Raw genomic sequence first — 12,299 nt, 5'->3', positions numbered from 1 at the left:
CTGGCTAGGGGACAGATAAGGGGTGCCCCGGCTTCACGGGGTGGAACTCTGAAGCTTTGATCCCATGCGGATGCTGCTACTCGGCCGTGGCATTTGGCTTTGCTGCTTTGATGTCTGGTATCAGTTTCAGCCATTGAGGTCACTTGGGAATTTTTATCTTCACTTCTTTTCTCCTTCTGTATAAAGGCAGAAAATAATGACCTCTTAATCGCCTTTCATCAAGAATGATGTCACCATCCACAGCTCCGTATTGTCAGATCACTGCTTGCGGTGGTCGGTGGGGCGTGGGGTGGGTGTGGGGGGAAACACTCCGCCACTGGACAGACGGCTCTGACGTGTATTTTTTATTCATTCACATATGTCAGAAGTGCTCCAGCCAGGCCGCCAACGTCATCCCCTTGGTTCCTGCCCTTGGGGGCACTGGCAGCTGAGTGGGTGATGGGCAGGGACCAGGAAAGCTCTGACAAGCGGTAACAGAAGGAGGGAAGGCTGGAAGCCGACCCCCACGTCAAGCTGTTCTCTGAAGGCTGAGCCAGGTTGGAGACACAGACGTGGCCCTATATCCGCGATGCCAAGGCCTCCTAAAGAGGCTGGCACAGGGGATGCTCAGCAGGGTGGGGGTTAGCCCGGGGCTTGAGCTGTGCATCTCAGACCCCAGCTCACCTCTGAATGGCCAGGAGGCCTTGTGCCAGCGCGGGCAGCCCGCCCAGGGAGCGCACAACAGCTCTCCAGGGGCCTGGGTGTCGCTCCCTGGCCACTGGCAGCCGCTGAGGGTTGCGGAGCTAGGGCCCGATCTGCAGAGCTGAGTTGCCGGGACCTTGGAGCGGTGGGAGGCAGAGACAGCTCTGGAGACGGAGAGGCTTGCCCGGGGCAGGAAGGCAGCCCAGCTCGGGGCGGGCTTCAGTCAGTGTCTGTTTTGTTCGGTCGCTCAGTCGTGTCTGACTCTTGGTGACCCCAGGGACTGCAGCACGCCAGGCCTCCTTGTCCATCACCAACTCCCGGAGTCTGCTCAAACTCACGTCCAACGAGTCGCTGATGCCATCCAGCCATCTCGTCCTCTGTCGCCCCCTTCTCCTCCCGCCTTCCGTCTTCCCCAGTATCAGGGTCTTTTTCAGTGAGTCAGCTCTTCGCATGAGGTGGCCAAAGTATGGGGTTTCAGCTTCAGCATCAGTCCTTCCAATGAATATTCAGGACAGATTTTCCTTAGGATGGACTGGTTGGATCTCCCTGCAGTCCCAGGGACTCTCAAGAGTCTTTTCCTAGTGTCTGTAGGCTGGTGCTTTGGGATGTGTTGGTTTCAAAGCACTTAATAACAAGGGTGTGGTTTTGGCTCTCCTCCAGCCTGGAAGCACCATCAGCATCATGCCGATCTCTGTCCCCCTGCGTCTGGAAGCTCCGGGGGCTCCCTGCCTGGTGCTCCTCTCGGTCACCCTAGTACTCAGTGGGAAGCATCTGCAGGACTTTCCCGGCTCTCCTTTATCTGCAAGGACCTCCCCACTACCGTCTACTCCGACTCTTACTTTTAAAATGTCCCCAAGCATCACTTGGGGTTTTATTCCCCAAGAAGTTCCCCATGGCCAGCGTCACCTGCAGCCCGCACACCCTGTGGTCCCCCTGTCACGGTGTCCAGCCGAGGCCCTGCCTCCCCGCTGGCCTCCCAGCCTGCACAGCCTGCACTCTCAGGCCCACCATGCTTGCGGGCCACACGCAGGCTGTGTATTTTCTGAGGCAGCGGCTGCTTTGCTGCATTTGGAAAGGTTAGGAAAATAACCCAGCACTCATGTGATTTTTGTTTATTGCTTTTTTTTGAGAGAAGAATTGTCTGAGGTTGTGAACGTTTCACTCAAAAAAATAATTCCTTTTTAAAAAATGTATTTTCAAGATCTAGATCCATTTTTAATGTTCAGTGGTATCCTAGCATGTTTAATATTTCTGATCTAAACCTCTTATTAAAAAACAAAAAAGATTACCTGCCATATAAAATTATTTTTAATATTGAAGTAAACTGGGATTCCCTTGTGGCTCAGAGGGCAGAGTTTGCCCACAGTGTGGGAGACCTGAGTTTGATCCCTGGGGTGGGGAAGATACCCTGGAGAAGGAAATGGCAACCCACTCCAGGATTCTTGCCTGGAAAATCCCATGGTTGGAAGAGCTCGGCGGGCTACAATTTCTTTTGCAAACTGAGATTAATTTTGGTTCGCACCTGGTAGAAAAGGTTTCAGGGAACCCTCCTTAGGACGGATAATTTGATTTGGAAACTAGACAAGCCAATGTTTTGCTGGTCAACACGGTAGCTTTTCAGAATTTATGTGGAAGGAATATTAGGCCATATTAAAAATGACACTTTGAGGACTTCCCTGGCGGTCTAGTGGTTAAGACTCCGTGCTTCCCATGACAGAGGGCCCAGGTTTGATCCTAGGTCAGGGAACTAGGATCCTGCATGCCACATGATCCCCCCAAAAAAGACATTTTAGAAGAGTGACAGTGGCATGGAGAAATGCTCACCCAGCCTGGCATGCTGCAGAGAGAAAGGCCCCACCAGGTCTGCAGGACTCTGTGAACTATCTACAACAGGGGGGAAGAAATGCAGAGAGATGTTACTCACAGTCATCTTTAGGTTACGGGTTATGCTACTAGTCCATGGAATTCTCCAGGCCAGAATACTGGAGTGGGTAGCCTTTCCTTTCTCCGGAGGATCTTCCCAACCCAGGGATCGAACCCAGATCTCCCGCGTGGCAGGCGGATTCTTAACCAGCTGAGCCACCAGGGAACCTGTTTGTTGTCTTACTGGCCTTCTGATTTTTAAATGTGCTACGTTTTCTACAATACGCGTATTTTTTTTTAAAGATTGTCTTAGCCACAATAGCCATTGGAGTACAAAGGATGTCTCTCCCATTTGCTGGGGTGACCAGTCACACTGTTAAGTCTCCGGGTGGGCATGGCTTGGAATCAGCCCCCTTGCATTTCCAGAACTGCTGGAGTTCAGAGCTCCCAGCACTGGGGTGGGGGGTTGGGGCATTAGTACCCCCTGCCCTGGCCGGATTCGGGCTCTTTTCTCCTGAGTATGCCTGCCCTCACACCATTGGGCATCTCTGGGCTGAGCTATGCCAGCCTCCTCCCTCCTGGAAAGGGGCGTCCTTGCTGGTTTCCCGCAGCCAAGCTGGCATGTGTCCGACTGGGGCCCATGATGGGGGCAGTGGGGGCGGTGAGGGGGGGGGTGTTCCTTCCATAGCACTCAGGTCCACTCCTGTTTGGTGTCTTCTGGGGCTCCCCGTCCCCAAGGGCTCCAGGGCACTTTAGCTGCTGTGTGGGTCTTCCCTACCCACACACATGAGGCAGTTAACCCTGAGCAGGTATCCCTTGTCCCCTCACATTGGGGTGTCTTGTTTTGACGCGTCCTGTGGCCAGTGCCTGGTGGCTAAGATGGCAAAAGCACCTGCCTGCAATGCAGGGAGACCTGGGTTTGATCCCCGGGATCGGGAAGATTCCCCCGGAGAAGGAAAATGGCAACCCACTCCAGTGCTCTTGTCTGGAGAAAATCCCATGGACAGAGGAGCATGATAGGCTTACAGTCCATGGGATCACAAAGAGCCAGACATGACTGAGTGACCCCACTGGCTCACTGATGGCCTGTGCACCCCTCATGGCCCCACGCTGGCGGGCTCCTGATGGTTGAAAGCCACACAAGTGTTTATCTTGTGTAGAAAGAAACTCAAGCCTTTTACTGAGATGAGCATCTTGCCTCTACACCTCCTGTGTTTGTTCCACTTGGGGACTCTAGGTGGCGCCAGAGCAGCGTTTGGTCCCCCGCGCCTTGCTGCCCAGTCTGGTCCCAATGACTGTGATGCCAGAGATCAGCTCTCAGCCAGTCACCCTTGTCTCTCTCATCCAGACAACCCTAGGGGCCACCTCCCTGGTGGTCCAGTGGTTAAAGATCTGCCCTGCAACACAGGAGACGCCGGTTAGAGCCCTGGTTGGGGAACCAGGATCCCATGTGCTGTGCAGCAAGAAAGCCCACATGCCATAACTAGATGGTCCATGTGCCCCACAGGATGCAATGAAGATCCTGGTGTGCCGCAACCAAGACCCGATAAATAAATAAATAAGTAAATTCTTAAAAAAAGGAAAAGAAGAAAAATTTAAAAAACCCTGCTGTTTCAGCCGCCAGAGGGGCTGACAAACCACCTGAAAAGAAAAAGTTGTTCGGTCGTGTCCTACTCTGCAACTGTAAAGTCCATGGAAAATTCTTCAGGCCAGAATACTGGAGTGGGTAGCCTTTCCCTGCTCCAGGGTATCTTCCCAACCCAGGGATGGAACCCAGGTCTCCTTCATTACAGACAGATTCTTTACCAGCTGAGCCACCAGGGAAGCCCAAGAATACTGGAGTGGGTGGGTAGCTAATCCCTTCTCCAGGGGATCTTCCCGACCCAGGAAACTGAACCAGGGTCTCCTGCATTGCAGGTGGATTCTTTACCAGCTCGGCTATCAGGGAGCCTCCCTTGATTCCCAGGTATGTTTACTATGCTCTAGGAAAGTCTGAAGATCTGACAAGAGCAGACACATTTTAGGAAAACTTCACTGTCCCCAGTAGCCCCAGTTCCTTACTTAGAGCTTGTGGGTTCCACCCTTTCCACTGTGCTTTCATTTGTTTTTAAAAGCCATAATTAGTACTGTGACCCTGGCTGTGTCTTCTCAAAGTAGAAACATGTATCAGTGTATAGACATTGTTTAGTCACTCAGTCGGGTTTAACTCTTTGTGACCCCATGGACTGTAGCCCACCAGGCTCTATTCATGGAATTCTCCAGGCAAGAATCCTGGAGTGGGTTGTCATCTCCTCCAGGGGATCTTCCTGACCCAGGAATCAAACCTGCATCTCTTGCATCTCCTTGCATTGGCAGGTTGCCTCTTTACCACTGAGCCACCTGGGAAACCCGTGTGTAGACATACTAGGCTGTATTGTGCTTCACAGATGCTGGTGTTTTGTTTGTTTGTTTGTTTTACAAATTAGAAATTATGGCAGCCCTCTCAAGCCATTAGTGCCATGAGTTAGTCTGCTAGTGACAGTTTTCCAACAGTACTTGTTCACTTTGTCTCTTTATGTCTCACATTTTGATAATTCTCACAGTGTATGGAACTTTTCCACCATTACATTTGTTACAGTCTCTGTGGTCAGTGATCTTTGATTTTACTTGCATTACTGCTAGTACTCTGAAGGCTCAGAGGATGGTTGATGCTGCTGCTGCTGCTGCTGCTAAGTCGCTTCAGTCGTGTCCAACTCTGTGAGACCCGGTTGATGGCAGCCCTCTAGGCTCCCCCGTCCCTGGGATTCTCCAGGTAAGAACACTGGAGTGGGTTGCCATTTCCTTCTCCAGCGCATGAAAGTGAAAAGTGAAAGTGAAGTTGCTCAGTCGTGTCTGATTCTTCAAGACCTCATGGACTACAGCCCACCAGGCTCCTCTGTCCATGGGATTTTCCAGGCAAGAGTACTGAAGTGGGGTGCTACAGAGGATAGTTAGAATTTTTTTAATTAAAAATAAGGTCTGTATATTGTTTTCATAAACATGCTGTTGCTCCAGTGTAGCACTCTTGCCTGGAAAATCCCATGGACGGAGGAGCCTGGTGGGCTTCAGTCCATGGGGTCTCGAAGAGTCAGACACGACTGAGCAACTTCTCTCACTTTTCACTTTCATGCACTGGAGAAGGAAATGGCAACCCACTCCAGTGTTCTTGCCTGGAGAATCCCAGGGACGGGGGAGCCTGGTGGGCTGCTGTCTACCAGGTTGCACAGAGTTGGACACGACTGAAACGACTTAGCAGCAGCAGCAGCAACAGTGTAAACACAATGTTTATATGCACTGGGAAACCAAAGCATTCATGTGGCTAACGTTATCTCTCTGAGGTCTGCCTGTATTATCTTTTAAAATAGGATGAGAAACATTTACTCCTCTCAGGGTGCAGGACTGCCCCAGTAAACCAGCTCCTTTCCCACTGTTTCCTGTTACAGAGTTGCAGTAATTTGCCACAAGGTGTGAGGCCTTTCCTTTTCCTAGCCTCTCTTTCCTTTGCCTGCAGTCTGTCTAGTTTTCTCCCTTTGTTAATTACCTGTGAAAGAAGATGAAAGAAGTTCTGGATGTTATAGCACAGAAAAAGCCATCTGAAAATGAAATTCACGTGGCCAGAAGCTTCCTTACGAGGATCTTGAGAAACTCTATGAGGTAACAGTCTTGGTTTTTACAATCGCTTTACTCCCGAGGTGGGATGGATTCATCCGTTTTATGCTTCAGTTTGTGGGCAGTTGTCATCAAGTTAACACCTTGCACACTTTTGCCACCCATGGGTCTTTTTTGTTTGTTTGTTTGTTTCCTTGTTAATTATCGGAGTCATCAGAAGGTTTGTGTTGTAAATAGCTTTCTGGTTTTTCATTACTATTTGTTATTGCATGAGTCTTTACTGTTCTTGCCTGTTGGAAAGAATGTTTGACATCCGTCAGGTGCTCAGAGGCTCAGTTGTACCCTTCAGCTCCGATCTGGAGTTGCCCGTGGCGAGGCTAGGCCCGTTCTGAATTGCAGGAGCAGGAGAGGCAAGTGCGCACCGTGTCCTCACGCAGCAGCTTGCCCTGCAGGCTCTGTGACGTTCATCAGCAGCTGCATGGATTTCCGACACCTGGGCAGATGTGGTCAAACCCTAATAAGCTGTCATAGATGGTGGTGATGATGGCGGGGGCAGGGAAGGCGCCTGTGACATTCAGAAGCCCTGGCAGGAATGGACCGGAGTCTGCTGGTCTAGGGCATGGTGATGCCCACTGTGGAAAACCCTTAGATGACTTCAGACACTCTGACAGGCTCAGGGCAGTACATGTCCACTGACCCCCTTTATGGCTTCCCTGGTGGCCCAGATGGCAAAGAATCTGATTGCAATGCCAGAGACCCGGCTTTGATCCCTGGATCGAGAAGATTCCCTGGAGAAGGGAATGGCAACCCACTCCAGTATTCTTACCAGGATAATCTCATGGACAGAGAGGAAGCTGGTGGGCTACAGTCCATGGGTTTGCAAAGAGTCAGATATGACTGAGTGACTAACACAGACACACACATACACACACACACACACCAGTCCCATGGACAGAGTAGCCTAGCACGCTATAGTCCATGGGTTTGCAAAGATTTGGATAAGACTGAGTCACACACACACACACACACACACACACACACACACCCCGCCCCCCCCCCCCCCGCCCCCACTGAACTCTGACAGGCTCAGAGCAATACGTGTCCACTGGTCTCTGTTAGGGCTTCCCTTGGGACTCAGATGGTAAACAATCTGCCTACAATGCAAGATACTCGGGTTCCATCCCTGGGTCGGGAAGATCCCCTGGAGAAGGGAATGGCAACCCACTGCAGTATTCTTGTCAGGAGAATCCCATGGACAGAGGAGCCTGGCGGGCTACAGTCCATGGGGTTGTGAAGAGTTGGATACCACTGAATGACTAACACAGACACACACGCACACCTACACACAGACACACACACACTTGCCGCTAACTACAGGATAGCCATGTTTGCTTGAGTGAGTGGATAAATAAATGCACCCAATCTTGTGACCTTTTCCAGTCCTGTGACCACTGCTGAGTTTTCCAAACTTGCTGGAATACTGAGTGCAGCACTTTCACAGCATCATCTTTCAGGATTTGAAACAGCTCAACTGGAATTCCATCACCTCCACTAGCTTTATTCATAGTGATGCTTTTGAAGGCCCACTTGACTTCACATTCCAGGATGTCTGGCTCTAGATTAGTGATCACATCATGATTATCTGGGTCATGAAGATCTTTCTTGTACAGTTGTTCCGTGTATTCTTGCCACCTCTTCTTAATATCTTCTGCTTCTATTAGGTCCAGACCATTTCTGTCCTTTATCGAGTCCATCTTTGCATGAAATGTTCCCTTGCTATCTCTAATTTTCCTGAAGAGATCTCTAGTCTTCCCCATTCAGTTCTTTTCCTCTATTTCCTTGCTCTGATCACTGAAGAAGGCTTTCTTATCTCTTCTTGCTATGCTTTGGAACTCTGCATTCAGATGCTTATTTCTTTCCTTTTCTCCTTTGCTTTTCGCCTCTCTTCTTTTCACAGCTATTTGTAAGGCCTCCCCAGACAGCCACTTTGCTTCTTTGCATTTCTTTTCCATGGGGATGGTCTTGATCTTTGTCTCCTGTACAGTGTCATGAACCTCATTCCATAGTTCACCAGGCACTCTATCAGATCTAGTCCCTTAAATCTATTTCACACTTCCACTGTATAATCATAAGGGGTTTGATTTAGGTCATACCTGAATACTCTAGTGGTTTTCCCTACTTTTTTCAATTTGAGCCTGACTTTGGTAACAAAGAGTTCATGATCTGAGCCACAGTCAGCTCCTGGTCTTATTTTTGTTGACTGTATTGAGCTTCTCCATCTTTGGCTGCATAGAATATAATCAGTCTGATTTCGGTGTTGACCATCTGGTGATGTCCATGTGTAGAGTCTTCTTTTGTGTTGTTGGAAGAGAGTATTTGCTATGACCAGTGCATTTTCTTGGCAAAACTCTATTACCTTTGCCCTGCTTCATTCCGCCATTCAAGGCCAAATTTGCCTGTTACTCCAGGTGTTTCTTGACTTCCTACTTTTGCATTCCAGTCCTCTATAATGAAAAGGACATCTTTTTTGGGTGTTAGTTCTAAAAGGTCTTGTAGGTCTTCATAAAACCATTCAACTTCAGCTTCTCAGTGTTACTGGTTGGGGCATAGACTTGGATAACTGATATTGAATGGTTTGCCTTGGAGATGAACAGAGATCATTCTGTCATTTTTGAGATTGTATCCAAGTACTGCATTTCAGACTCTTTTGTTGACCATGATGGCTACTCCATTTCTTCTGAGGGATTCCTGCCCGAAGTAGTAGATATAATGGTCATCTGAGTTAAATTCACCCATTCCAGTCCATTTTAGTTCGCTGATTTCTAGAATGTCGACGTGCACCCTTGCCATCTCTTGTTTGAGCACTTCCAATTTGCCTTGGTTCATGGACCTGACATTCCAGGTTCCTATGCAATACTGCTCTTTACAGCATCGGATCTTGCTTCTATCACCAGTCACATCCACAACTGGGTATTGTTTTTGCTTTGGCTTCATCCTTTCATTCTTTCTGGAATTATTTCTCCACTGAACTCCAGTAGCATACTGGGCACCTAATGACTTGGGGAGTTCCTCTTTTGGTATCCTATCATTTGGCCTTTCCATACTGTTCATAGGGTTCTCAAGGCAAGAATACTGAAGTGGCTTGCCATTCCCTTCTCCAGTGGACCACATTCTGTCAGACCTCTCCACCATGACCCGCCTGTCTTGGGTTGCCCCGCGGGCATGGCTTAGTTTCATTGAGTTTGACAAGGCTGTGGTCCTAGTGGATTAGATTGACTAGTTTTCTGTGAGTATGGTTTCAGTGTGTCTGCCCTATGATGCCCTCTTGCAACACCCACCATCTTACTTGGGTTTGTCTTACCTTGGGCATGGGGTATCTCTTCACGGCTGCTCCAGCAAAGCACAACCATTGCTCTTTACCTTGGACGAGGGGCATCTCCTTACCGCCGCCGTTCCATTGAAATGAGGAATGAAGCAGGGCAAAGACTAATAGAGTTTTGCCAAGAAAATGCACTGGTCATAGCAAACACCCTCTTCCAACAACACAAGAGAAGACTCTACACATGGACATCACCAGATGGTCAACACCGAAATCAGATTGAATATATTCTTTGCCGCCAGAGATGGAGAAGCTCGATACAGTCAACAAAAACAAGACCAGGAGCTGACTGTGGCTCAGATCATGAACTCTTTGTTACCAAAGTCAGGCTCAAATTGAAGAAAGTAGGGAAAACCACTAGAGTATTCAGGTATGACCTAAATCAAACCCCTTATGATTATACAGTGGAAGTGTGAAATAGATTTAAGGGGCTAGATCTGATAGATAGAGTGCCTGATGAACTATGAACAGAGGTTCGTGACATTGTACAGGAGACAGGGATCAAGACCATCCCCATGGAAAAGAAATGCAAAGAAGCAAAATGGCTGTCTGGGGAGGCCTTACTAATAGCTGTAAAAAGAAGAGAAGCAAAAAGCAAAGGAGAAAAGGAAAGATATAAGCATCTGAATGCAGAGTTCCAAAGCATAGCAAAAAGAGATAAGAAAGCCTTCAGTGATCAGAGCAAAGAAATAGATAAAAATAACAAAATGGGGAAGACTAGAGATCTCTTCAAGAAAATTAGAGATAGCAAGGGAACATTTCATGCAAAGATGGGCTTGATAAAGGACAGAAATGGTCTGGACCTAACAGAAGCAGAAGGTATTAAGAAGAGGTGGCAAGAATACACAGAAGAACTGTACAGAAAAGATCTTTAAAACCCAGATAATCACAATGGTGTGATTACTCATCTAGAGCCAGATATCCTGGAATGTGCAGTCAAGTGGGCCTTAGAAAGCATCACTATGAACAGAGCTAGTGGAGGTGATGGAATTCCAGTTGAGCTGTTTCAAATCCTGAAAGATGATGCTGTGAAAGTGCTGCACTCAGTATTCCAGCAAGTTTGGAAAACTCAGCGGTGGCCACAGGACTGGAAAAGGTCAGTTTTCATTCCAATCCCAAAGAAAGGCAATGCAAAAGAATGTTCAAACTACCATGCAATGCACTCATCTCACATGCTAGTAAGGTAATGCTCAAAATTCTCCAAGCTAGGCTTTAGCAATACGTGAACCGTGAACTTCCTGATGTTCAAGCTGGTTTTAGAAAAGGCAGAGGAACAAGAGATCAAATTGCCAACATCCACTGGGTCATGGAAAAAGCAAGAGAGTTCCAGAAAAACATCTATTTCTGCTTTATTGACTGTACCAAAGCCTTTGACTGTGTAGATCACAATAAACTGTGGAAAATTCTTCAAGAGATGGGAATACCAGACCACCTAACCTACCTCTTGAGAAACGTGTCTGCAGATTAGAAAGCAACAGTTAGAACTGGACATGGAAGAACAGACTGGTTCCAAATAGGAAAAGGACTAAGTCAAGGCTGTATATTGTCACTCTGCTTTTTTAACTCCTATGCAGAGTACTTCATGAGAAATTCTGGACTGGAAGAAACGCAAGCTGGAATCAAGATTGCCGGGAGAAATATCAATAACCTCAGATATGCAGATGACCCCACCCTTACGGCAGAAAGTGAAGAGGAACTAAAAAGCCTCTTGATGAAAGTGAAAGAGGAGAGTGAAAAGTTGGCTTAAAGCTCAACATTCAGAAAATGAAGATCATGACATCCCGTCCCATCACTTCATGCGAAATAAATGGGGAAACAGTGGAAACAGTGTCAGACTTTATTTTGGGGGGCTCCAAAATCACTGCAGATGGTGACTGCAGCCATGAAATTAAAAGACACTTACTCCTTGGAAGAAAAGTTATAACTAACCTAGATAGCATATTCAAAAGCAGAGACATTACTTTGCCGACTAAGGTCCGTCTAGTCAAGGCTATGGTTTTTCCAGTGGTCATGCATGAATGTGACAGTTGGACTGTGTAGAAGGCTGAGCACCAAAGAATGGATGCTTTTGAACTGTGGTGTTGGAGAAGACTCTTGAGAGTCCCTTCAACAGCAAGCTGATCCAACCAGTCCATTGTGAAGGAGATCAGCCCTGAGATTTCTTTGGAAGGAATGATGCTAAAGCTGAAACTCCAGTACTTTCGCCACCTCATGCGAAGAGTTGACTCATTGGGAAAAAACTCTGATGCTGGGAAGGATGAGGGGCAGGAGGAGAAGGGGACAACAGAGGATGAGATGGCTGGATGGCATCACGGACTCGATGAGCGTGAGTCTAAGTGAACTCCCGGAGCTGGTGATGGACAGGGAGGCCTGGCGTGCTGCAATTCATGATGTCGCAAAGAGTCAGACATGACTGAGCGACTGAACTGAACTGAACTTCATTCTTTCTGGCGTTATTTCTCCACTGATCTCCAGTAGTATATTGGGCACCTGATGACCTGGGGAGTTCCTCTTTTGGTATCCTATTAATTTGCCTTTTCGTACTGTTCATGGGGTTCTCAAGGCAAGAATACTGAAGTGGCTTGCCATTCCCTTATCCAGTGGACCAGTGCTCAGATCAGTTCTCCAGTAATGAACCTGTACCAGGAGTGCTGGTGCCCAGATGTTGAAGGGGAAGCGCACGATCGTGATGCCGTAAGTCACGCGAATGGTTTCCGCCTCTCAGTCCTTTCTTGGCACGAATCGGTCC

General features: G+C 48.1%; 1 protein-coding gene across 12 annotated transcripts in view; it reads left to right on the top strand.

The window, feature by feature from the left end:
- LOC132657142 (protein Shroom2-like) overlaps positions 1-12,299 on the top strand; it is a 141,075-nt gene that overhangs the window by 80,924 nt on the left and 47,852 nt on the right. For 2 of the 12 annotated variants that reach the window (XM_060408727.1, XM_060408725.1), the window contains exon 2: positions 12,152-12,244. The exons of 7 other annotated variants lie outside the window; for them this stretch is intronic. In XM_060408727.1, the coding sequence (XP_060264710.1) occupies positions 12,213-12,244 (32 nt within the window). In that variant the 5' untranslated portion in view covers positions 12,152-12,212. Of the gene's footprint in view, positions 1-11,124; positions 12,245-12,299 lie in introns of all 12 variants that reach the window. 3 more of the 12 variants (XM_060408726.1, XM_060408723.1, XM_060408724.1) reach the window with 2 other exon arrangements.

This window comes from Ovis aries, chromosome Y, assembly GCF_016772045.2.
Source record: "Ovis aries strain OAR_USU_Benz2616 breed Rambouillet chromosome Y, ARS-UI_Ramb_v3.0, whole genome shotgun sequence".
Lineage (NCBI taxonomy): Eukaryota > Metazoa > Chordata > Mammalia > Artiodactyla > Bovidae > Ovis > Ovis aries.
The sequence above is the reverse complement of the archived record's forward strand: the minus strand, read 5'-3'. Positions and strand labels throughout refer to the sequence as shown.